A 24,748-nucleotide genomic window follows, 5' to 3' on the forward strand; every position below is an offset into this window, starting at 1 on the left:
TGTAATATTTTATTTAACCCAATATAGAAAAATTATACTGACATTTTTTTGTGTGTGCTAATTATTTGAAATCTGGTGCGCTTACGGTACATCTCAATTTAAACTAGCCACATTTCAGTAAATGCTCAGTAGCCATGTGTGGTTAGTGGCTGCCTTATTGACCAATACTGGTCTACAGTATTTTGTTTTTCGTTATCTGCTTTTCCTTTTGTACCTTTCTTTAAAGAGTAATTCCTTTACATGTACTTTTGATCCTATTCCCTCCAGTCTTCTCTGAACCTTCCTCTATTAAAATACTTCTCGCTAGTATATGTTTCAATTTCCCCACTCCGTTGGCCTTTATCCACCCATTCCAAACATTGGGTCTCCATCCTAGGAAAAAAAAGTTACCCCTTGACTATGTCAGTTTGTCAAGCTCACCCTTTCTCTTTCCTTCACTATCATGCTCTGGGAGAGAAGTCTGTGCCTCATGTTTCTTCTATATCCCCTCCTTTTCATCTTTTGACTGTTATGCGTTGGCAGTGGTCACCAGTGAGCTTGTAATTGCCAGATTCATTGACCTCTTTCTTTTTCTACTTGATCTCAGTCATATTTGACACTGTGGCCATCTTAATCTTCATAAAATCCCCCCACCCTGCCTCAGTCTTTCCTGGTGGTTCTCCTCTCTTTTTGCTTCTCTTGCCTCACTGACTCATCTTTCTATCTCTTTTAATTACTCGTCTATCCACACTTTAAACATCTGAGTTGTCTAGGAATCAGTTCTTCAGTCAGCTTTTTGTCAGTGTGGTCTTATCTATCGCCATGGTTTCAGCAGTCTTTCCATGTGCCAGTTAGTCCCCAAAAAATCTTATAAAAAATCTCCATATCATCTCTTTTGACCTCCAGAATCAAATGTATTTGCTTCCTGGGCATCCTCACCTAAATGACTTTCAGACATAGGTTTGATTCCTCAGGAAGCTGGCTCTGAGATTGTGTGCAAGAGATTTATTGGTGAGTGCTCTGAGGAACAATACATGTAAGTGTGTGAGGGAAGCAGAATTGAGCAGAGTGAGAAATGGAACTGAAATGCAGTTGCAACAATGACCTCGGCTGAACCCATGGGATCTCTGGAATGGGATCGCCTTTCTGATAAATAACCTACAGTCAGGAAGGAAACATGACCTTGGCCACACCAGCTTGCTTCTCTGAATCATCATTTCTTAGAACTCCAGTGAGAACTGTCAGCCACCAACAAACAGTCTTAGGAGTTGGAGGCTAAGTGCCTCATTCCTGGAAGGTTGGTGGGGGCAGATATAACCATATACCATGCCATTCGCTCTGATGTCAGACTTCACGTAGACCACAAAGAATGATTTGTCCTCATTCCCTTTAAAAAAAAAAAAAAAAAACCCTCAGATCTGATTATGTGACTACCCAGCTAAACATCTTTAGAGACTCAATTTTCTATAGACCAAAATCTCCATCAGCATATACAAGGACTTCCCATACTTTTCTAGGCTTGGCTGTAGTTACTACCCTACTGTACATGATGATCCCCAGGCTGTCTGTTTCACAAAGCCTTTGCCACGTGTTCCTCCTTCCAAAGCCCAGTTCAGAGAAAAAAAGTTTAAAGAAAGATGGTTTTTTAGTCCCACATCCACAGAATATACCTGATGCTAGTGCCTTTTAAATCGTAAAAGGCAGATTTTTATATAACCCTACTAGTAATAAGCAGTAGTAGTAGATTTAAAAGAATAGAGTTATAAGTAAATTTGTCATACTTTAAGCAAAATAATTTGTTAATGATTCAAAGAATACACACTAAGAATTTTTCTGTTTCTTTTATTTCCCCTTAAAGGGTAAGAAATTTTAACTGAAATGCAGTTGTATCATAGGCTTGAAATATAGGTAACACTTTAAAGAACTTATTTAAATGAGAACTTCTTGGAGTATCAATATTGTCCCCATTTCTTGTCCTAGCTTATAATTATTGTCAGCCTATTAGGATAAAGGAATATATCTCAGTATGTCTGGCACAGTATAACTTAGTTGACTCTTCTGACTTTTCTGAAGATGAGACAAACATTGTGCTTCATGATATGGTACAACAAGAAGAATATTCAAGGATCACAGACATTTGTTGCCATACTTGGATGTGTCTTTATGTTAATGATAGAGTACATGAATAGATTGGGTCAGCTTTCTGAACCTCCAGCATCTACCAGAAAGCACAGTCCACCAGAATAATCAAATTAGAGATTAACCAATCATAAGCTTTTTGGAGTATGGATAAAGAAAATGGATTATCACATGTTATAAAGAAGTTTGGAAACCACAAGTCTATTAGAAAACAATTTCACCTATTTTATAAAAGACTTAATTCATTAAATGTAAAACTCAGCACTTTAGTGCTTGATTTTTACCATTTCTGCAATACACTGAGTACTGATACACTCAGACTGCTATAATCTTCAGGATTGTTTGCTAGATGCTTTTTTGTTTTTGAGACTCCTCTCCCTGTCTGTGAGCTATCACTTAATGATACTTTAAAGTATCTCTCTTTAATAAATAACTTCTTTAGTCCTTCTGATTTGCTCTTTGAAATTTGCTATGGTCTCAAAACATGTAAGTTTGCTGGAATGCCCCACTGTGTTTTAAATAGTTGAAATTGAGCAGTAACAACCAGTTGTATAATCGTTACCATTATCATTTCAGAGAATATCAGAATTTATATTTTCATGAAGTTATCTACTAAAAGGGCTTAATTTTATAAGAATAGCCTATTATTATAAATTAAACCTAATACGTTTAACTAATTTTTTTTTAATTTAGATTACACCACCTCCTTCACTGTCAGATCCACTTAAAGAGCTTTTTCGGCAACAGGAAGTTGTAAGGATGAAACTACGTTTGCAACACAGTATTGAAAGGGTAAGAAATATTTACATTTACGCTAAAAGTAACTTTTCACAATAGATTATGATGGCCTACAATTTTATATTAGTGAATTTTTCTTATTTAGAACCATTTTGGGAAGTTGTTTGTTACCTTGTGCTTATGCAATCAGATGGAGAATTTTTAAGCCTGTTTTAGGATACCTTCTTCCATGTTACAATTCATGTTGAGTATATTTTTTGATGTATAAAAGTGTCTAATAATTTCTTGTCATTTGTTGGATTTACAGAACTGTAACAGTAAATTCCTAGTTGGACATTTGGATTTCCACATTTTGGAATTGTTGCTTGGTACCAGCGCTACTTTGGTGCAAAATACTTAAAATTAACAAAGGCTGTGCTTACTGGCCCTTTTAGGTCTGCCTTAGTATTCTAGTTTCTACTGGTTAGTCTTGGCATGAAATGACAGGGGGGGAAAAAACCTTTTTATAAAAATCATAAAAGTTATTTCACTTTGCTTGACAAAAATAACACCTTAATCTTTTGGGAGAGTCAGGAACTTCTGAAAATGTGGTAGAAGCTATGATTCTTTTTCACAGGAATGTACCCATACTCATATATAAACAAAACCTTGTATATAATTTCTTTGATTCATATATGATTAGTTCTCTAGGGCAGAGGTTCTTAACCTTTTTTTGTGCCATCAACCCCTGTAACAATCTCTAAATATAAAATCTTTTCTCAGAATCATGTTTTAAAATAAATTTATGGCATTACTACAAGAACAACAAATAAAGAAACACTGATAACAGAACTTACAATGCTGTGCATGACCCATGTCCCTGAGCAATTTGTTAGCACTAAGAATTTAGGTGAAATAATACATATCAATAGCTTTTTTACCTGTCAGGCATATACAAAAGCCATGCCACCTTACACACATGTAAGAGTTGTCATTTGAACTGTACAATTTGCAGAACTTTAACAAGTAGTGAAAATGACTCACATCCTTCCACATATTGAGCAACAAAATAATTTAGAATTGCAGAATACTAGAAAGCAACTTAAATGTCTAACCAGTGTGAAAATAAACAACTTGACAATTTGGTTACAGAATAAACTACTAGCTACAGAATTGCTTGATAGTAGGACAGCTGTGTTGCACAGTTATCTTTATAAAGGAAAACTGCTATTGTGTGTGATAACTATTGGAATTTCAAAGAAGAAATTAGTGTAAATATTGGAGGACAACATCTACAACAACTATAACATAAATTGAAAATATTTGTGATTTATGTGGATGACAAAGATGCTTGTCATACTTCTTATATTACTGTGGTTTGCAGCATATGTTCATAATTAAAAGAAATGCCAGTTGGAGATTAGTGAAAATAAAGACATTCTTTTCCCATCCAAGTTTACAGATGACCCTTTCCTCATTCTATCTATAGGATTGTTGGGCGTGTGAAGAACCCAGCTTAAAAACTGCTGTTCTGAGGTTTTTTTCCCATAGAAAACAATAGCATTTAAATACTATATTAAATGAATGAACACAACTTGCAGCCAGAGCCCCAGCCCCATGCCCCATTATGCCTTCCCTAAGAACTAAGTGGAAGCAATGCTTTGGGAAATGTAAAACCCATTCTCAGAAGACATTATTTGAGAGATTCTGCTCTAGAAGTTTAAAGATAACAACATTAAGAATGATGATCTCAAGTGGAATATTTAGGCATATCATTACCTCTGTCCTTGAAGTGCTAACCAGACTTCTCCTAATTGATGTTAAGCCAAAGAAGATAGTTACCACCAGATGCACAAGTCTATCACCAGGATCAGGATGGTATCTGCAGCTGGACCCTAGGAATTCCCTTTCAGCTAAATGCAGAAAATTGCCTCGATCATTCCATTAACCTTCTGATAGGGTAACTCTTCATGTTACATAATTGGAAATTTTGAACCCCACTTAACTAACACATTAAGGAATGATTATATTGTGATTATCAGAGGTTTACAAGTAGTTAACATCAGAGTACATTGTGTTTATTTCTGTGAAAGTATTTTTTATAAAAGAGAAGCTGCCACCACAATGGCATACCACTTCAAGCCCATTAGAATGGCTATAATAAGAAAAGACGTAATGACAGATGTTGACAAGGATGTGAAAAAATTGGAACCCTCATACATTGCTGTTGAGAATATAAAATGATACTTCTGTTGAAAACAGTTTGGTGGTTCTTCAACAAGTTAAACATAGAATTACCATATGACCTAGCAGTTCTATTCCTAGTTATTTACTTGAGCATGAATAGTCATAGCAGCATTATTCATGGTAGACCAAAGATGGAAACAAACCAAAAGGCCATCAACTAGTGCATGGATAAATAAAATGTTGTATATTCACACAGTGGAATATCCTTCAGCCATAAAAAGGAGTGATGTACTTATACTTGCTTAAACACAAATGAACCTTGAAAACATGCAACATGAAAGAAGCCAGTCACAAAAGACCACGTATTGTTTATCTCATTTATATGAAATGTTCAGAATAAATCCATAGAAACAAAAAATAGAGTAGTAGTTGCCAGGGAAAGATTTTGGGAATGATGAAAATATTCTGGAATTAGTGGCAATAATTGAACATCTTGGTGAATATATTAAAAGTCACCATTGTACACTTTAAAAGATAATTTTTATTATATAGATATCTAACCACTATCCTGTACAGCTGAAACTAATATAAAATAATATTGAATGTCAACTGTAATTGAAAAGAAAGGAACAAAAGAGGAAGAGAGAAAGCAAACTTTTTAAAAGAGAATGCCAATTTGGAAAAAAAATTTATTTACATTTTTAGAACACTAAGAGTTCCTAAATTTTTCAAGCTTACTGTGAAGAAAAAAACTACTCTGAGACACAGATTCTTTAGCACATTTTAAGTGGTTTTATTTTATTTGAAAACAAGTGGTTGAAGAATTGATTTTTTAAAATTCTTTGTTCAACTAGGAAAAACTCATTGTATCTAATGAACAGGAAGTTCTACGAGTTCATTACAGAGCTGCAAGAACATTGGCAAATCAAACACTGCCATTTAGTGCATGCACTGTTTTACTGGATGCAGAAGTCTACAGTGTGCCACTGGATGCTCAGGTAAAGTGCTCACTGATACTGTTAGAATGCTGTTAGAATGGGGTGTTTTTTAATCTATTTCCGTAGAAGAAACTTTATTTCAACGATCATTAAAGCTCAAAGAAGAAATCAACTCTTTCGAACCACCTGAAAGTAGTCCCATATCACCTGATCCTGTATTTTCTAAAGTCCTCTAACATAATGTCTAATGATGATATTTATAATTTAAAAGCTTATATTATAAAAGCAGATATGTGTTTAGGCTATTATAAAACAGCTATATGTTTAGGATAGTGCCCCTATAGATAACTTGTAATTTGTTTCTTAAGTGACACACCCAAAGAATGAGACTGGTAGGAGGGGAGGAGCAGAGACATGTGGCATTTTAAAATCAGGAGGGATATCTCAGGTACGAAGGTCTCCACTTGAGGAGCAAGGGGTCCTAGCCTCGCACCAAGCTCCCCAGCCCTGGGTTTCAGTGCTGGGAAGGTAAGTCCCTGTAACTTCTGTCTGAAAACCAGCAGAGATTGGCTGAGTGACAAGTGGGTCTGCTGGAGTAACAGGCGTTCCTCTTAAAGGGCCCATGCACGAACTTACTGCTGATGGACTCACTCTGAGCTCCAGCACTGGGGGCAGCAGCTTGAATTTGCCAGGGACATACAAAGAGGAACTGAATTGTCCAGCTTCAGGGCGAAAGCTGGAGGTGCAGTTTTCTTCCGGACAAGAGTGCTGACAGAAACCATTGTTCCTTTGTTGAACCCCACCCCCACCCCGCATGCAGGCGAGTGCCATATCTGAGTCTCCCATCAACCTACCTAACACCAGTTGCCCAGCCCTGGTGATTCTTTGAGAGCTTGCCCCACCCAATTTGCGGCCCCACCCAAGCTGCTACCAGGGGCTTTTCATACAAATGATGTATATTGCCTCATGCTGCGGACCTTTGTAAAATCTCACAAACCCTAGACAATCAGCGTCTGGCCTCATTGTGCCCTGTACTTCTTGCTAATCAGTCCCAAGCCCAGCACAAGTGGCAACCATGTGCAGATCACTTTGTAGTTCATACAAGTGGCCCTGGTCAGGGCACAGGCAGCAACTGGCCTTGCCCTGCACCAGAACACCAATCAACCACCTCCACAAATGACACACCCAAAGAACAAACTCGGCAGGCACCAGATCCATGCCAAAGCGAATCCTGCTTCATAGTGTCTGCTCCTGCACAACAGCTCCTCCGCTATAGTCATGGCCAGTCCTCACCAATTAGCTTGAGGGTCAGTCCTTCTTCTTGATGTGCTAACATCATTCAAGGCTCAGCTACAACAGGAGGGTACACACAACCTACACAAGGGACACACCTGAAGCACCTGGCTCAAGTGACCAAGGAGACTGCACCATTGGGCCTCACAGGACACCTACTACCTAAGGCCACTCTACCAAGACTGGGAGACATAATATCTCTACCTACTACGTAGAAGCAAACACAGGGAGGCAGCCATAATGAGGAGACAAAGAAACGTCCTAAATGAATGAACAGAAAAGAGCTAAACAAAATGGAGACAAGTAATCTGCCAGATGCAGAATTCAAAACACTGATTATAAGGATGCTCCATGACCTCAGTGCAAACTTCAAAAAAAGGGATAGGAAACATGAAAATGGAGATAGAAAACAAAAAAGAAGCAGTCAAATGAATACAATAACTGAAATGAAGAATGCATTAAAGGGAATCAATCAGCAGTATATTAGATGAAGGAGAGGATTGAATTAGTGATTTAAAAAATAAGGTAGCAGAAAACACTCAATCAGAAATGCAACAAGGAAAAAAGAATCCAAAAAAATGATAGTTTAAAGCAGTGATCCCCAACCTTTTTGGCACCAGGCGCTGGTGCTCCTATGAGAATCCTGATCTGAAGTGGAACTGAGGCAGTGACGCTAACGCTGTGGAGTGGTTGCAAATGCAGATGAAACTTGACCTCACTCACCTGAAGCTCACTTCCTGTTGTGCGGCCCGGTTTTTAACAGCCACAGACTGGTACTGGTCCATGGCCCGGGAGTTGGGGATCCTTGGTTTAAGGGGCCTCTGGGACAACGTCAAGCATAACAGCATTTGCATAATAGGGGCACCAGAAGGAGAAGAGAGGGTAAGAAATTGAAACCTATTTGAAAAAATGACAGAAAACTTCCCTAACCTGGCGAAGAAAACAGACATACAAGCCCAAGAAACAGAGTCCCAAACATGATGAACTCAAAGAGGCTCACACCAAGACACATCAAAATGAAAATGGCAAAGGTTAAAGACAGAATTTTTAAAGCAGCAAGAGAAAAGCAGTTAATTACCTACAAGGGTGTGCCCATAAGATTGTCAGCCTATTTCTCAGAATCTTTGCAGGCCAGAAGAGATTGGCAGGAAATATTCAAAGTGATGAAAAGCAAAGACCTATAACCTAGGTCACCCAGGAAAGCTATTGTCAGCGGCGAGCTGATTGAGAAGGAAAAGTTTCAGTGGTACGCCCAGTTGAAAGAACACAAGAGGGGCCAACACGAGAGTGAAACAGCAGGCACCAACTTTATTGAGGGGAGTGTGTGCTTCAGTGCTAGTGGACCGCATAGGCCCCATAACAGGCAGTGACCTATAATCCACTCTTGGGCAGCCCACCAGAGCAGCCACAGAGTTAGACCTCGATATACAGCCCAACTGTCGGTGCAGATGTGCACTGGGCCAGTTTCATAAAGACCAGCCACACAGCATGAAGCTCAGCCCATTGACTGGACTGCCCAGCACCAGTTTCATACCAAAAGGTTTCTGTGGACAGCTGCAATGCCACAGCAGCCCATGTCGGGGGCTGCCCATGGCGCAAGCCATCTGTGTACTAGGCATCCTCAGGGATGGGAGCCCGACCTTCTACATAGGGCTCGGTACATGTCCCATCTCAGCAGGCTCCTCCAGGAGTTCTGCTTGAAACTGCATTGGTCCCAATACGGGATGCAATTGACCTGAAAGGGGCTTGCAAAGAAGTGCGCCCACTGCTCCAAGTATGTACCTCCACTTGGTCAATGTAGGGATCTGTGCAATTTCTGTACGGGGAGCCTTCACCCAAGACTGCAGCCACCCCTCCACAGGGTACATGGACACAGTTATGGAATTAGTGATGGCCTCACTGTCCAGAAGGGCTGCATATATGGCAGCCAGTTGCTTCTCTATCAGAATACCGTGCTTCCACACCTTTCCATAACTGGGACCAGAAGTCTATCAGTACCTTCCGGGAACTGTGCTTCTGCCATAAGCCCCATCCAAACCCTGCATCATTCACCTGCACCATAAGCAAGAATGGGAGGGCTGGATCTACTACGCGTAGAGTTTGGGCTCGTGCTGCAGCTTGCCCTTGTAACCTTAAAGGCATCTTCTATCTCAGAGGTCCAATCCCACTGGGCACTCTGTCACACGAGATGATGCAGGGGTTGCAACAAGGAGGCCAAATGGGAAACGAACACTCTCTAAACCCAAATAGGTTTGGAGCTGCTTCACAGTCTCAGGTCGAGGATATGCGTGTATCTTATCAATCACCACCTCCGGCATTACTTTGGTCTTACCTGACCAGACAACTCCCAGGAATTTGACAGAGAATCCAGGTCCCTGGACCTTGTCCTCGTTGACTGCCGAACCTCAGTCAGTGAGAGCTTCTCGCAGGCTGGTTGCTGCTGCTGCTAGTTCTGTAAGAGAATCAGAGGTTAGCATTATATCCTCAATGCAATGATACAAGTGCACTGTGGGCGGTCGTTTCCACATGGCTAAATCTTGAGCACCAAGACCGTGGCACAGAGTAGGGCTGTGCAGATAGCCCTGGGGAGGAACGAGGAATGTCCGCTGTCACCCTTCCTAGGTGAAGACAAACTGTTCTTGACTTTCTAGGGCTATGGCAATAGAGAAAAAGGCGTTTGCCAAGTACACCACAGAATGGTATTGTTCAAGTTCATGCGGCAGCCGGTCCATGATGTCTGTGACGTTTGGCATGCAGGGACAGCCTAACCTTATTCAGCTCCCCCACCAACCGGTGTCCCGGCCGAATTCATAATCAGGGAAATAATCGGCTAGCTGCACCTCACGGGTTGTGGCTTTCCCAGGAATAAAAGTGAATTGCTGGTCAGGGTGCAGCTGATTCCACAGCGCCAGCAGCACTACATTAGCTTGCAGCTCAGTCTTTTCTGCAGTGACCCCTGCCGCGAAGAGATCAAACCACATCTGCCTGTGGCTCACTCTCACGGCTGAACAGTCTGGGAGCTGCTCCACCCTCCTCCCCCTTTTCAGCCACGCCTCTGTCTGTGCACTGGCCAGTCTGGGAGTGCGTAGGGCAGTATGGCGCACACTCCAATGGAATGCTCCTTGCATTTCGCTTCCACATCCCCCAACTTAGCCATGAAGGACGTCACTTCATGGATCCGCCTATCCACCTAAGTACCAGCTGGGCTGGAAGTCAGTCAAGTCCTTCATATAGGTTGTAAATACCTCTTCATCGGGGCTAGTATACTGGGCGCAAAACATTACCTGTCGCATGCCCATTTCTCGAATTATCTGGAACAGATCTAAGTACTTGGTCCATCTGCTCACTGTGTCTGGCAGCTCCCCCAGGTCGGCCCACACTGTCCATGCAGCAGACATAAGCCAGTTAATCAGGGAGTGATTTCCTGTGCCCTGTGTCGCTGGGAGGCGCTGCCTGAGAGACCGTATCATCATTATGGAGGCCAGCTGAGCCATCTCTTCTGGAAATAATTCAATCCTTTCGGCTCCATCATCGCACAGCTGCAGCAGCCACCCTGGAACTGTCTCCCCTGCTCTCTGCCGTACCTGTTTTGTCAGATCCCGGAGTTCAGCGGGAGTGTACTGGATCAAGGTGGTATGCTTTTTAGCCTGGGGGGCGCCGCCAACTTGACCCCCTGAGGCCAATGGCTATTCCACTTAAACCTACTGCCGTCTCGCCGGCAGGTTCCCAGACAGGGATGGTGGCAACGACCCATCAGGGCCCTGTAGCATGCATTTCACTGCTTCCAGCCACCTTTCCAGCATATCTTCTCTAGCGTTGTAGCTGCTTCACTTGCTGAACCTGATCCTCCAGGCTGGCCTGCCATAGTGCCACCAGAAACATCTAGGCAACCCAACCTGCTGCCTCCCAGAAGTGGTGGTCGGAACATTTGGCTCCAACATCTCCAGGGTTTTCCAGATGTCCTTCAAATGCAGCTTCACTCTGTACCAATCCTCTAGAGGTATCCACAGTCAGATATGTGGCCACGGGATACCACTGGGAGGCAGGGGGCCACATGTCCTTCACGCCGCGACCATTCAGAGCACTGTAAGACATACACACTTCATCCCGCCAACTACGCCATGTGTCAGCGCCGAGCTGATCGAGAAGGGAAGGTTTCGGTGGTGAGACGCCCAGTTGGAAGAATGCACAAGGGGCTGACAAGACAATGAAACAGCAGGCACCTACTTTACTGCAGAGAACACACTTTTGTTCTGATAGGAGACCGCATAGGCTTTATATATGTCAGAGAACAATAGTGGCATTCTGCCACACATGCGTGATACAATAAGCTGAATCATGCTTACGTATGTTAGGTGCAGGCGCCTTACTACACTAACATTCTAAATCCAGGATCCTGTTTCTTGCTGTGAGCCTGGATCACAGTCAGACCTGGAACCTGCCAGGCCTGTTGCCCACAGCTGTCTTCTAGAATCAAAGGGCTGATCAAGAGATTCCCAGACAAAAAGTTAAAGGAATTCATCACCACCAAACCAGTATTAAAAGGAATGTTAAAAGGGACTTCTTTAAGAGGAAGAAGCGGGGGAAAAGATTAAAAATATGGATAATTATAAATAACATGATGGCAAGAACTATAAAACTACCAATAATTTTATTTGTCTTTATTGAAATAGACAATTGCTTGTATTTACATTGTACGCTGAGTTTTTTTCCACTTATTATTGGTGTACAGTAATATACCAGTTTCAGTTACATAGCATGGTGATCAGAGATCCACATAACTCACAATGATCAACCCACTAAATCTAGTACCCCTCTTGCCCCTTACATATTTATCACAACATTATTAACCATCTTCGTCATGTTACACTCTACATCTCCATGCGTATTCTGCAACTATCTATTTGTATCTCTTAATCCCTTTGCCTTTTTTCCCCCCAACCCCGTTCCCATCTAGTATCTCGCTAAATATTCTCTGAGTTTATTTCCGCTTTTGTTGTTGTTTTGTTGATTTTGTTCTTATATTCCACATGTACATTAAATCATGGAATATTTGTCTTTCTCTATCCAAACCATTTCATTCAGCACAATGCCTTCTGGGCCTGTCAAGATAATATCTTTTTTCCATCCCCTTCCTTTTAGTCTCTATGTCTTTTAATCTGAAGTGAGTCTCTTGTAGGCAGCTTATATAGGGGTTTTGTTTTCTTATCCATTCAGCCACTCTGTCTTTTGGTTGGAGCACTTAATTCTTTTCCATTTGAGGTACTTGTTGATAGGAATGTAGTTTTTACCATTCTTTATTCCTGTTTTGTTTTTTTTTAATTATTTTTTATGGTGACATTGGTTAACAAAATCCAGTAAGTTTCAGCTGTACACTTTAACAATAGGCATACATATATTTACACTGTCTGTTCACCTCCCACAGTTAGATTTCTTTCTGTCACCACATATTTGACCCTCTTTACCCCATCTACCATCCCTCTCCACTCTCTCCCCTACCCTCAGGTAACGACTAGTCTATTGCCCATGATTCTCTGTTTTTTTGTCCTGTTCATTTGTTGCTTTTTGGTTTATATCTTACATATAAGTGATATCGTGTCATTTTCAACTTTCTCTGTCTGGCTTATTTTGCTTAGCATGAATATCTTGAGGTCCATCCGTATTGTCGCAGATGGCAGTATTTCATCTCTTTTTATGGCTGAGTAATATTCCGTTGTATATGTGTTCCACAGCTTCCTTAGCCAATCATCTATCTTAGGACACTTCAGTTGCTTCCATGTTCTGACCACTGTGAATAATGCTGCTGTGAACATCGGTGTGCCAATATCTTTCCAGATACAGGTTTTAAAGTATTTGGGGTAAATATTCAGTAGAGAGATTGCTGGATCATATGGCAGGCCAATTCTTAGTTTTTCGAGGAACCTCCCTACTGTTTTCCATAGTCTCTGTACCAATTTGCAGTCTCACCAGTAGTGTATGAGGGTTCCTTTTTCTCTGCATCCTCTCCAACATTTGTTATTACTTGTCCTGTTGATTATAGCTATTCTAACAGGTGTGAGATGGTGTCTTATTGTGGTTTTGATTTACATTTCCCTAATAGCTAGTGATGTTGAAAATCTTTTCAAATATTTGTGGATCATTTGTATGTTCTCTAGGGAGAAGTGTTTGTTCAGGTCCTCTGTCCATTTTTTAAATTATTATTTATTATTATTTATGCCTACAGCACCTAGGTCTTCCTAGGTGGTCTCCCATCCAAGTACTAACCAGGCCTGAGCCTGCTTAGCTTCTGAGATCAGATGAAATTGGGCATGTTCAGGGTGGCATGGCCATAGACAGTTGTTACCATTATTTATTCCTGTTTCTGCTACATGTTTTTTCTTCTTAAAGAAGTCCCTCCAACATTTCCTGTAATACCGGCTTGGTAGTGATAAATTCCTTTAGCTTATTTTTGTCTTGGAAGCTCTTTATCTGTCCTTCAATTCTAAGTGATAGTTTTGCAGGATAAATTATTTTTGGTTGTAGGTCTTGAATCTTCATCCTGTCAAATATTTTTTGCCAAGCACTTCTGTCCTGCATAGTTTCTTCTGAGAAATCAGCTGCCAGTCTTATGGGTGTTCCCTTATATGTAATTATTTGTTTTTCTCTTGCTGCTTTTGATATTCTTTCTTTGCATTTAAACTTTGGCATTTTAATTTTGATGTGTCTTGGTGTGGGCCTCTTTGGATCCTTGATTTTTGGAATTCTCTGAGCTTCCTTGGGTTTTATGTCCATTTCCTTCACCAAGTTAAGGAAGTTTTCCATCATTATTTCTTCAAACAACTGTTCTACATTTTGATTTTCTTCTGTTACGCCGATCAAATGAATATTTGGAGCCTTAACAGTGTCTCATATCCTCCTTAAATTATTTTTATAGTCTTGGCATCTTTTTCTTGCCATTCTTTTGTTAACTAACTGCTTTTCTCTTGCTGATTTTAAGATTCTCTCTTTGTATTTAACCTTTGGCATTTTAATGATATGTCTTGGTGTGGGCCTCTTTGGGTTTCTTGTTTTTGAGATTCTCTGAGCTTCCTGGAGTTGTATATCTAATTCCTTCACCAGGTTAGAGAAGTTTTCCATCATTATTTCTTCAAATATATATTCAACTTCTTGTTCTGCCTCTTCAGGTACCCCTGTGACACAGATATTTTTACCATTAATAGTGTCCCAAAGGCTCCTTAAATTATTATTATAGTTTTGGCTTCTTTTTTCTTGCCATTCTGATTGAGTGTCCTTGGCTTTCCTTTTCTCTAGATAGGTCATTTGATCCTCTTCTTTATTCACTTTGTTTATTCCTTTATTCCATTTAATGTACTTCTCAGATAAAGTGTTCTTCATTTCTGACTGGTTTCCTTTTATAATTTCCATTTCCATTTTTATGTTTTTTGTCTCTTTGTTGAAGTTCCCACTGAATTCATCTACACTTCCCATAAGTTCATTGAGCATCTTTATAACCAGTATTTTAAGCTCTGCGTCTGTTAGATTGCTTGACACCATTATTTCTGAATCTCTGTTATGTTCTCTCATATAGTTTCTACTTCTTTGTCTTCCCATTTTGGCTGCCTTTCTTGGTCTGTTTCTATATATTAAGCAAAGCTCCTAAGTCTCCTAGAGCACCTGACTCACTGAGAACACACCTGGATGTGGCTTGGGTGGGGCCACAAGTTGAGGGAGGCAGGGTTTCAGGGAATCCTCTGGGCGGAGCGACCACTGTTATCCAATGTGATGAAGTCATGGCTATCTATGGTGGCTCTGTGTCCGGACACTGGGAATGGGGAGGTCTCAACAGAGGAACAATGGATACCACTGGCACTTCTGTACTGAGCGAATCTCGCCTCAGCCCTCACTCTAACAACTCAGTGTCTCCCTGTAAGTCCCCGGTGCCCCCTGCGCCAGCTGAACCAGCACTGGTGCTTAGAGCAAGAAGGTTCGTCACTACAAAAGTCCACTCGCAGACGCAGCCCCTTTAAGAGGCATCTACCACTGCTACTGCCTCTGCCAGTGCTTCTTCCCACTAAGGTATTCGGGACCAAGCAGCCTCGTGTCCTCACCCCATCCTACCTTCTGCCTTTGCAGGATGATTTCTTAGAGTTCTCCCTAGTTGCATGGCTTGTTCATCTAGATCCAGGTGATTTTTCTTTGCTGTTTGCTTCCTGTTTCTGTCACAACTTTGATTTGGTCCCCAGAGGGAAGAACAGAACCTCTATCACCTACACCATTTTTTTCCGCCTCCAACAATTACTTTAAATTGAATGTTTATGCCAGACGAAATAGACTTTAAACAGATGCTATAACAAGAGACAAAGAAGGACCCAGTAGTTCCACTTCTGGGTATTTATTTGAAGAAACCAGAAACACTAAATTGAAGACATGCATCCATATGTTCATTGCAGCGTTATTTACAATAGCCAAGATATGGAAGCAACCTTACTATCAGTGGATGAACGGATAAAAAAGTGGTACATATATGCAGTGGAGTATTAGCCATAAAAAAGAATGAACTCTTGCCATCTTCAACAACATGGATGGACCTAGAGGCTATTATGCTGAGTGAAATAAGTCAGCAGAAGACAACGTATGATTTCACTTACATGTGGAATCTAAAAAATGAAGTAAACATACCAGGCAAACTTATAGAGAATATTTTGATGGTTGCCAGATGGGAGAGTGGTTGGGGAATAGGCGGAAGGGGAAAGGGATTAAGAGGTACAAATTGGTAGCTAAAAAATAGTCATGGGGATGTGAAGTATAGAGAATATAGTCAATAATATTGTAACTGTATGGTGTCGAACAGGTGCTAGATTTATGGGGATGATCACTTCATAAGTTATATAAATGTCTAATCACTCGTACACCTGAAACTAATGTGTCAACTATAATTGAAAACAATAATATTTTTAAAGAGTATAAACACAGACAGTGAAGGATTATCTCAAGAGGAAAAGAATAGGAAATGCTATTTTAAATCAGACAAACTAGAAACAGAATATAAAGTATAATATAGAGAAAGTTACTTCTCTCTGGGTTTTATTTTTCTCATTTGTAAAAAAAAGATTAAAATAGATGAGTAGATTTAAACTTTCTTAAGCTGCCAACTGTTTTATTTAAATGAAAGCACTCAGAAATACCAAAAAAAAGGCTATTAAAATGAGTAATTGGATCTTAAAAAAGAACTGTTATTTGACTCTAAGGAAATAGATACTGAAAAGGACTTTCCGTAATTTCCAACTTTATATATTTTAAAGGGAAGAATTAATGTTTTTTTAATAACGAATGGTTTAACCATCTTGCTAAAGGCTGGACTAGACCATGTGATATCTTGAAATCTTTTTATGTTTCATGCATTTAGAAGAGTAATGAATCAATTTCAGAACACTGTAAATCAAGCTATAATGAAAGTCTTGAAGATTTTTAGTTCAGAGTAGTTAAGTAAACTCATTTCTTTTTTCTTCCTCCTAAAACTCGTTGAAATAATAAAAGACATAAAAATAAAAATAAATCCATAGCAGAGCTGGAAATAGAGGTGGAAAGCCACTGGACCAGAATTAAGACATTTCTCATGAAAGACATGAAAACATTGATAGGGAAGTACAAAATTGAGGAATCTAGATTTTAAAGAAAATTTTAAAAATAATGAATTTTCCCAGTAAACCCTTAGAATGATTCCAAAGTCAGAGACTAAAGAGGATCAGTCTACAATTGGCCTAATAATTAAAGGGCAGAATAACTTAGTCATTCTCTTGAAGAAAACTATGGAACTATTACCTATCTTTTTACAGCTAGCTTTAGAGTGGAAGGTCTTTTTGCTTATATGAGAATAGCTTCTGAGAAACTAAGGGAGAGAAAGTAAACAAATCTACTTTTCCTGGCAAGGCCCTGAATTATTCATTAGCTCACTCTCTTATACTTTTTTTTCAAATACACTTGTAAGATTAAAACGATTCAACAGTACAAAGTAAAATAGTCAAAACATCTTACTCAAAGACCAAGGAGGAAGTGATAATGGCTAAAAATGCGAGTGTGGGGCTACCTGATGCCTCAATCTCACTTTAGTAGTAATAGTAGTAGTAATAATTATAGCACATGTTTATTGGATAGAGTGCTTCCTGTATGTCCAAGCATTAAGAGGCTCTTAATTCTCAAAATAAGGTTAAAAGAGATTTTTATCCCATTTGACAGGTAGAAAATTGAGGGAGTACATAATTCAAGATTACTCAGTAAGACACAAAGCCGACAGTTGAATATAACCTTGCTTAATTCCAAAACTGGTATGCTTAAAAGTTGGTATGGAATTTCTTTATGAGCACTCCAAAATATTGGTTCTGGAAAAAATGTGTGCCTCTACGGCCCATCTCCCACCTTAACAGTTTTTCTCTCTACATTCATGTTAATGGTAAACTTTAATGTTAAGTTAAATGTGAAATAAATTCTTTAAAAAGAATGTAACAGGCATAATACTTCATATGACATGCCTTTTTGAGAAATATCTTTTCCTCAGAGAGCAGTAGGATTCTATTTAATTAGTAACTAAACCCAGAATCCTAAGAATTCTACTAATCTGTCTACTCAATATGGAAATAAATGCTTTATCAAATTTTTTTAATATTCAAATTATGTTTTATCCTTTTTCATAATGTAGTTCCATTCTTCCTTAAAAAGTAAAATGTACCTTAAAAAAGACATATGGCTTATAGATTTTAAAGTTCTTTATAATTCTCAACTACTTTTAATGTTCTCTTTCAGTCTGATGACAGTAAAACTTCTGTGAGGGATCGCTTTAATGCAAGGCAGTTTATGTCTTGGTTACAAGATGTGGATGATAAATTTGACAAATTAAAGGTATGTATGTTCAGTTTGAATGAATGTGTCCCCCTTTATAAACAGATATTGCAGCTATATTAGGAATGATTAGGGAAGGAAATAATGGTTAGTCGTGAATCCTCACGCCAGGTCACAATTAAAAGATAAAGGAAAATGAAAACCACAAGTCTTATTTTTCAGGATCAGTGTAGTATAAAAGATGAAGCTAAAAAATTTCTAATGGAGATCTTCATGCTTATCCAGTATATGAGTCTGGTTATAGTTATAATATAGGAAAGAATGGGAAAACAATAAGAAAAGGAATATATTTTGCAACTCTATAAAGAACATTATTTGGTTTTAGATTTTCAATAATTTCAAACCACTTCTCAGATTTTCATGGTTTTTTGTATAATTTTAAATCTCATTGTATAAAAAATCAGTTTCAAATTAAAGTCCCTAAGAAAAGATGAATGTGAAGTTGCAGATCCAGAAATTAGTTGGCGTATGGATATAGACACGGTAAAATAGAAATGGATGTGTAACTCAGAAACTTTTTATACCTGTCATATTTAGAAACTTTATGTTATATAGAGAAAATAACCTAATCATAATTTCTAAAGAAACTATGGATGAAAATAATGTTTAAACAAAGCAAGTTTAATAGAATAATTGATTATCTCTTCTCTTCTTTTAAATAGACCTGTCTTTTAATGAGGCAGCAACATGAAGCTGCAGCTTTAAATGCTGTTCAGAGATTAGAATGGCAGCTCAAACTCCAGGAACTTGATCCTGCCACCTATAAATCTATCAGCATTTACGAAATCCAGGAGTTTTATGTTCCCCTTGTTGATGTCAATGATGACTTTGAATTGACTCCTATATAGCAGCCCTTACTTCTTGATGTGTCATCCTAAACTGATGGAACTCAAGAGTGTTATACTGTGGAATATTGCCTTTTGACCAGAATACTGATATTATGCCTTTACAAGTGTTAGTAAAATTAAAGTTCAACTAAAGTTCGTTATGTATGTAGTAAACACTGTCATTTTATAAAAAATTAAAAGAATTGTTTTGGATCTTAGATCCAAACAGTCTCTAACTGAAAACTGTTATTTATAGTGGTGAAAGGTAACTCTTGCATTGGAGCATGTTGGCAGGCTGAGGTACATACTTAAAAAGTCCAGAATCTGCTAACAGCGCTGGAAGTTGTTAGCATTCTAAGTAACAAGATAACCACTAGTATGCAAATCTCTTTCAAGTTTTATTAAAATATATCAGTAAACTAAAAGGTTCAGTTCCTACTATATAGTTTCTAATGTGGAAGAAAAACTTGGCACAAAATTTCTTCAGTTTATTATATCTGTAAATTAATTGTACAGTTTTCTTTTCAAAAGTTTTAATATTGTCTTCCTTTTTAATAACTTATTTTATACATATTGTGCAGATGTAAATCTTGTAATTAATGGTCAAAATGTATACAAAGGGATTAGTAGTCAAAACATGTACAAAAAATAATTGTAAAACTGTTTTGTCTATGTTTTATTGGACCAAAGTTGTAGTTTGTATGGAGTGTAGCAGTAGTGTATTCAGGTAGCAAAACTTAACTAAGGCATGTATGTGTTTGAGTTAGCTTGGTTTCATCACCATAACTGTAAAAATTGTGACTTAGTTGGATTGCATGCTTCCTATAATTTAACTCTCCATAAGTGATTCCTAAAGTAGTGTAAAGTGTTTCATACTGGTCAGGTATGGTACCTCTGACTTACTATGTTGGACATATTTAGAATTAGTCATACCAAGAAACAGCTCTTTTTTCATCTCACAGTAGAGCCTATTATTTCCCTTCCTCGCCCCCCCAAAAAAAATGCCTTCGAATGAAAATTCTGAAATTGTAAATGTCTATTTTAATACTCAAGTATGAAAGAATCTGTGAATACATGTAAATATGTTTAATAAATTTTATTGGTCATGTTAAATCATTGTAAAACTTTTTTACATTGCTTAAATATAATGTTTTAAGCTTAATAACCTTTGCACTTTTAAAATAAAAACTGAGTTCTTGAATGAAAAGATATTTGGTAGTCAAAATAAGTAAAAGAAATAGGCATATGCCAAGTGATCTCTGCAATGTTTATGAAAAATTCATTAATATGCTGTATTTTTTTCCTTGTATCAAGATGCAAAACATAATATTCAGAATTTTATAATTAACATTCAGTTTGTTGTTTTTATTAAACATTTAGCAATATATTTTAAAAAAACAGATTCTCCTATAACATGATATAGATTAAATATTCAGGATTATTTCAGATCTGAAACCTGCTGCTAAATTTATTGAACATTTTTAAAAGAAAAATTAGGTTATAAGTATATGAAATAAAATTTATAGAACTTTCCATGATACTCTTTTGAATTATAAAATAATACTGGCTGTTTATTCTGGAGAAAAGTAAAAAGAATGTATGAGGAATAAAGTGATTTAAATTCAGCTTGCAGGTTGGAAATTCCAGCTAATGGAGAGAATATAAAAATCGAAGTTTTTGAGTGCAAAGGTACATATTAAGCTTAGGGATTTTTGAATCTTTATGTCAATTTATATTTTAATTCATACTGTACTTAGCATGCGCAATAAAGCAGCACGTGTAAAAAATACACAGTGCAAAGACTTTATTATAAAGGTTGGATGTAGTAGTGTTTAGAAATTTAGATGAGAGATTTTGGCCTTTTTTATTGGATAAATGGGGCCAAGAAAGGCAGGGTAGATTTTGAAGCACTGGTTTTGTTGAAGTTAAGTTTATTAAGGCTGGGAACATTAAAAGCTAATTTATAAAAGCAATACTTTTTAATATGAGAAACAATGCAAATTTTGTTTATACTTTTGCCTAAAAATTAAAAAAAAAAATTACTGAGCATTAAAGTCAGAAAATATGAGAGGAGTACATTTATACAGCATTTCGTTCTGATGATCTAGCCCTAGAAGGAGAGTGGGGCCGATCGCTGTTAGGCCAAGCAGAACAAGCTACAGAAGAGAAAAAGTAAGCAAGTAGGAATCTGGCATAATTTAGTCATCCCAGCTTTTTAGCACTAATTAATTTTCACGCTCTTCAATGGTACCTCAAGTTGCTGGAGCCTCTCTGCCATGATTCTGCTGCTGCAGATGTCCTTTGTAAAATGACTCAGAGCTAATCTGGATAGCTTAAAAGAAAAGTGAATGCCTTCTCAGTGGGGATTTATACCTAAGTAAGTAGTTAAGGGCTTTTGATAGTAAAGATATTCCAAAGCTCTGAAATGCTAGAAAAACTTGGAATGGAGTATATGCCTAAAAAGATTTAGGATTCTGAAAGAAAAATAAAGGATGGTTAGTTTAATCAGTGATTTTTTTTTAACTCTTCAAATATCATGAACAAGATACTAAATTGTACCTAAGGATTTGTATTTCTTTAAATCTTGTTCTAAATCATATCTGTTTAATAAATGACTAGTTGATATTTGTGCATGTTATTTAATAAAGAGTTATATTTTTATAGAAAAATTAAGAGTGAAATGTGTGCTAAATGTTTTTTTCCCCACTCCCATATAACTCTTAAGCCAAACACTAATATTTACTTGGGCAGCTAGCAAAATTGCAGAAATACTCAGGAAAACAGCATCTGAAGAATTAGCCTTTCAAATTCAAGTCTTTTAAGTAATGAGGTCTCAAAAGTGAATTTTAAATATTAAACCTACTGCAAAAATCTCAAAGACCCCATGAAGCTCATTTTAATGGACTTAATTAATTTTTCTAGAAATTGAGTGCAGTGCTAAATACCTATTTTTCTTAGTTATCCAACAAGTGAGCAATATTTTTTTCTATCTCTGATATCCTGACACAAAAAAAAATGTTATATAGAGAAAATAACCTATTTCAATTAAATTCACAAGATAGTTTATCTCCTTTTATTTTAAAAACATTTTCATCATTTTTTTAAAAATTCTTTTCAAACATTTAAGGCAAAAAGATTGTTATAAAATATGCTAATCTTTGGAAAACCGGGTATGAAGTTTAGTTGGTTAAAATATCTTGTAATTCATTTTCTTGGTGGCTTCTTGGGACTGTAGTCTTTGTGCCTAAAATTGAGGTACAAAGCTTCCACAGAAGTCGGTACCCAAAAAAACAAAAATCAGCAAAACATTACAAGAAAATTACAGACTAACATTTCTCATGAACATAGTCATGTCTTAGTGACTGACATTCAGTTAGGTAACAATTCCTTAGGATAGAACAAGTACAAACCATTAAAAAAAAGTTGATAAATCAGACTTCATTATATTTTAAACTTGCTCTTCAAAAGACACTCACTCAAGAAAATAATGTAAGCCACATCCTGGGAGAAAAGATTGTTTTAAAACATACATAATAAAATACTTGATTCCAGAATACGTAAAGTAAAATTTTCAACTCAATAAGACAAAAAACAATGAACAGATATTTTACTAAAGGTATGTAAATGGTGAAAAAAAAAAAAAGCACATGGAAAGATGCTCAACATCATTAATCATTAGGGAAATGCAAATTAAAACCACAGTGTTATAGCATTATATGCCCAATAGAATGGCTAAAGTTAAGAAAATTTAAAATACCAAGTGTTAGAGTGTGGGACAACTGGAAATCTTTCATTGCTGGTAAAAATGCATAATGGTACCACCATTTTGGAAATCTACTTGCTGGTTTTTTATAATATAAAAAGTACTTAAGATATGACTCAGTATTTCTACTCCTAGATATTTACCCAAAGTAAAGATAAACATGTCAACATAAGTATTTACATGTCGTTCATAGCAACTTTATTCATAATAGCTCAAAACCAGAATGAACCCAAATGTCCATCAACTGATGAATTAATAAATGATGGCATATCCATAAAATGGAATGCCACTCTAGTAAAAATGAATTACCAATACATGGAACAACGTGGGTAAATCTCAAAATCAGTGTAAAATGGCGAAAGAAATTGGACACAAAGGATGACACAATGTGTAATTTCATTTATATAATCCAGACAAGGCAACACTAATGTTAGCAGATAATTAAGTAGTTGACAGAGACCAGAGATTAAGGAGAGGAATATAAGGAAACTGAGATGATGGAAATAATTATGACTGGTAAAGCTCACAAAAAATAGCAATGCTTTTTATTTTTGATAATCACCTTTTTCTTTCAAGTTAGTACTGCTATTTATCATTTGTTTTAAGTGTATTTATAACCTATCTAGATAAGAATTCGCAAAGAATGTTTTATACATCTTTATTAGTTATGGCCTCGTAGCTCTCATCATGAGAACGGGATACTCAGTCCTCTGGGATGGCTGGTTGGTTGGTGGTGGGAGGGCATGAGATAATGGTTAAACAGATTGTTAATAGAATTAGCATCTCTTTGGAGTACTATGGAATGCCACAGTTTTCTCCCAAGGGGACCAGGTCATACTGGTCATTCTATAGGTCAGGATGATTTATTAGTAAAGTTGTAATTTCTACTTTGTTCACTAAAGCATCTGCATGAAAAGTAACATGATCCTCAGTCATGATCTTCTCTTGAATTCCACTATTCCATGTAGTGTTGAATGGTAAGTCAACCAATATTAATTTGCGCTTATTTCTCTCTAGATACCAAGCTATGCAGCAAGGGAATAGGAGGCCACTAAAGAAATCAAAGATATTTTATTGCTGGCCCTCGTGGACCTCGGGTCCCACCAGGCCTCACCAAGAGGCATTGCAGACAGCTTACAGGTTCTAAACAGGGCCTTATATATAAAGAATCAAACTCTCGTCTGCTTCTTAAGTTGTGGAATTCTACACTTAGCCAGCTATTCCCTTTGGCTTAAGTTTTTCTACACCAAGTGAAAACAAATACCCTTGAAGGTGAAATACATTGGATATTGCATAGCTTGGTGTAAATGAACTTAAAAGTTCTTTCCAAAAAGTTAATTTGGGTAGGGAGGCTGACAAAATGCCTATGTGTCCTGGATTACCTGAAGAAGAGAGAAATGATGACTAAAGAAAATAGAATGGAGAACAATAATTCTAAAATGAACAGAAAGAATGGTTATGTTGACTGTGCCAGGCATGTTATCAGGCATTTATCTTTAGCTCAGCAAATCTTCCTAACAACGCTATGAGGAAGTGCTATTTTTACTCCCTTTCACAGGTGAGAAATCAGGCTTGGAAAAAATCGCCGAATTACCCACAGATACACAGCTAGTAGCACAGCTAGTAGGAGACCAAACCCCTGGGACCAGTCCGTTGGATATTAGCTGGCTACTGATGGATGTCTTCATTTAAGGTCTGCTAGAGCCTCTGAAACCCATTTTTCCTAAAGCTGGCCCTCTACTGTATTACCTACCCTCACTCACCCACTAATCCTTCTTCTGAACCTTGGCCACCTCTGAGTGGAATCAAGCACAGAACCTGGTGTTGGCAGTTGAGAGCAGCATCTGGAGTAGTGACTGAGGCCTGGGCCAGGATAGAGAGCACAGGGAGATAGAACCATGTAGCTAAAATGTACACTAATTCCAGCTGGCCTTTTATTCTTACTGTTTTTACATCCACCTCCATCTATTTTATTGCAATCTTTTACCTGTGTCCTCTTTGTTTTGTACATATCAGCATCATAGTAGGTA

The 24,748-nt window shown here is 37.8% G+C and overlaps 1 protein-coding gene and 1 pseudogene across 4 annotated transcripts in view; one reads left to right on the forward strand and one right to left on the reverse strand.

The window, feature by feature from the left end:
- ANKRD12 (ankyrin repeat domain 12) overlaps positions 1–20,162 on the forward strand; it is a 118,595-nt gene extending 98,433 nt beyond the window's left edge. For all 4 annotated transcript variants that reach the window (XM_006920075.3, XM_006920076.3, XM_025038561.1 and 1 more), the window contains 4 exons: positions 2,812–2,910; positions 5,877–6,020; positions 18,033–18,128; positions 18,791–20,162. In XM_006920075.3, coding sequence (XP_006920137.1) covers positions 2,812–2,910; positions 5,877–6,020; positions 18,033–18,128; positions 18,791–18,976 — 525 coding nt within the window. In that variant the 3' untranslated portion in view covers positions 18,977–20,162. The remainder of the gene's footprint in view (positions 1–2,811; positions 2,911–5,876; positions 6,021–18,032; positions 18,129–18,790) is intronic.
- On the reverse strand, positions 13,468–13,587 carry LOC112469393 (annotated as a pseudogene).
- Positions 20,163–24,748: the final 4,586 nt, after the last annotated feature.

This window comes from Pteropus alecto, unplaced genomic scaffold (assembly GCF_000325575.1).
Source record: "Pteropus alecto unplaced genomic scaffold, ASM32557v1 scaffold146, whole genome shotgun sequence".
In the NCBI taxonomy this organism is placed as follows: Eukaryota; Metazoa; Chordata; class Mammalia; order Chiroptera; family Pteropodidae; genus Pteropus; species Pteropus alecto.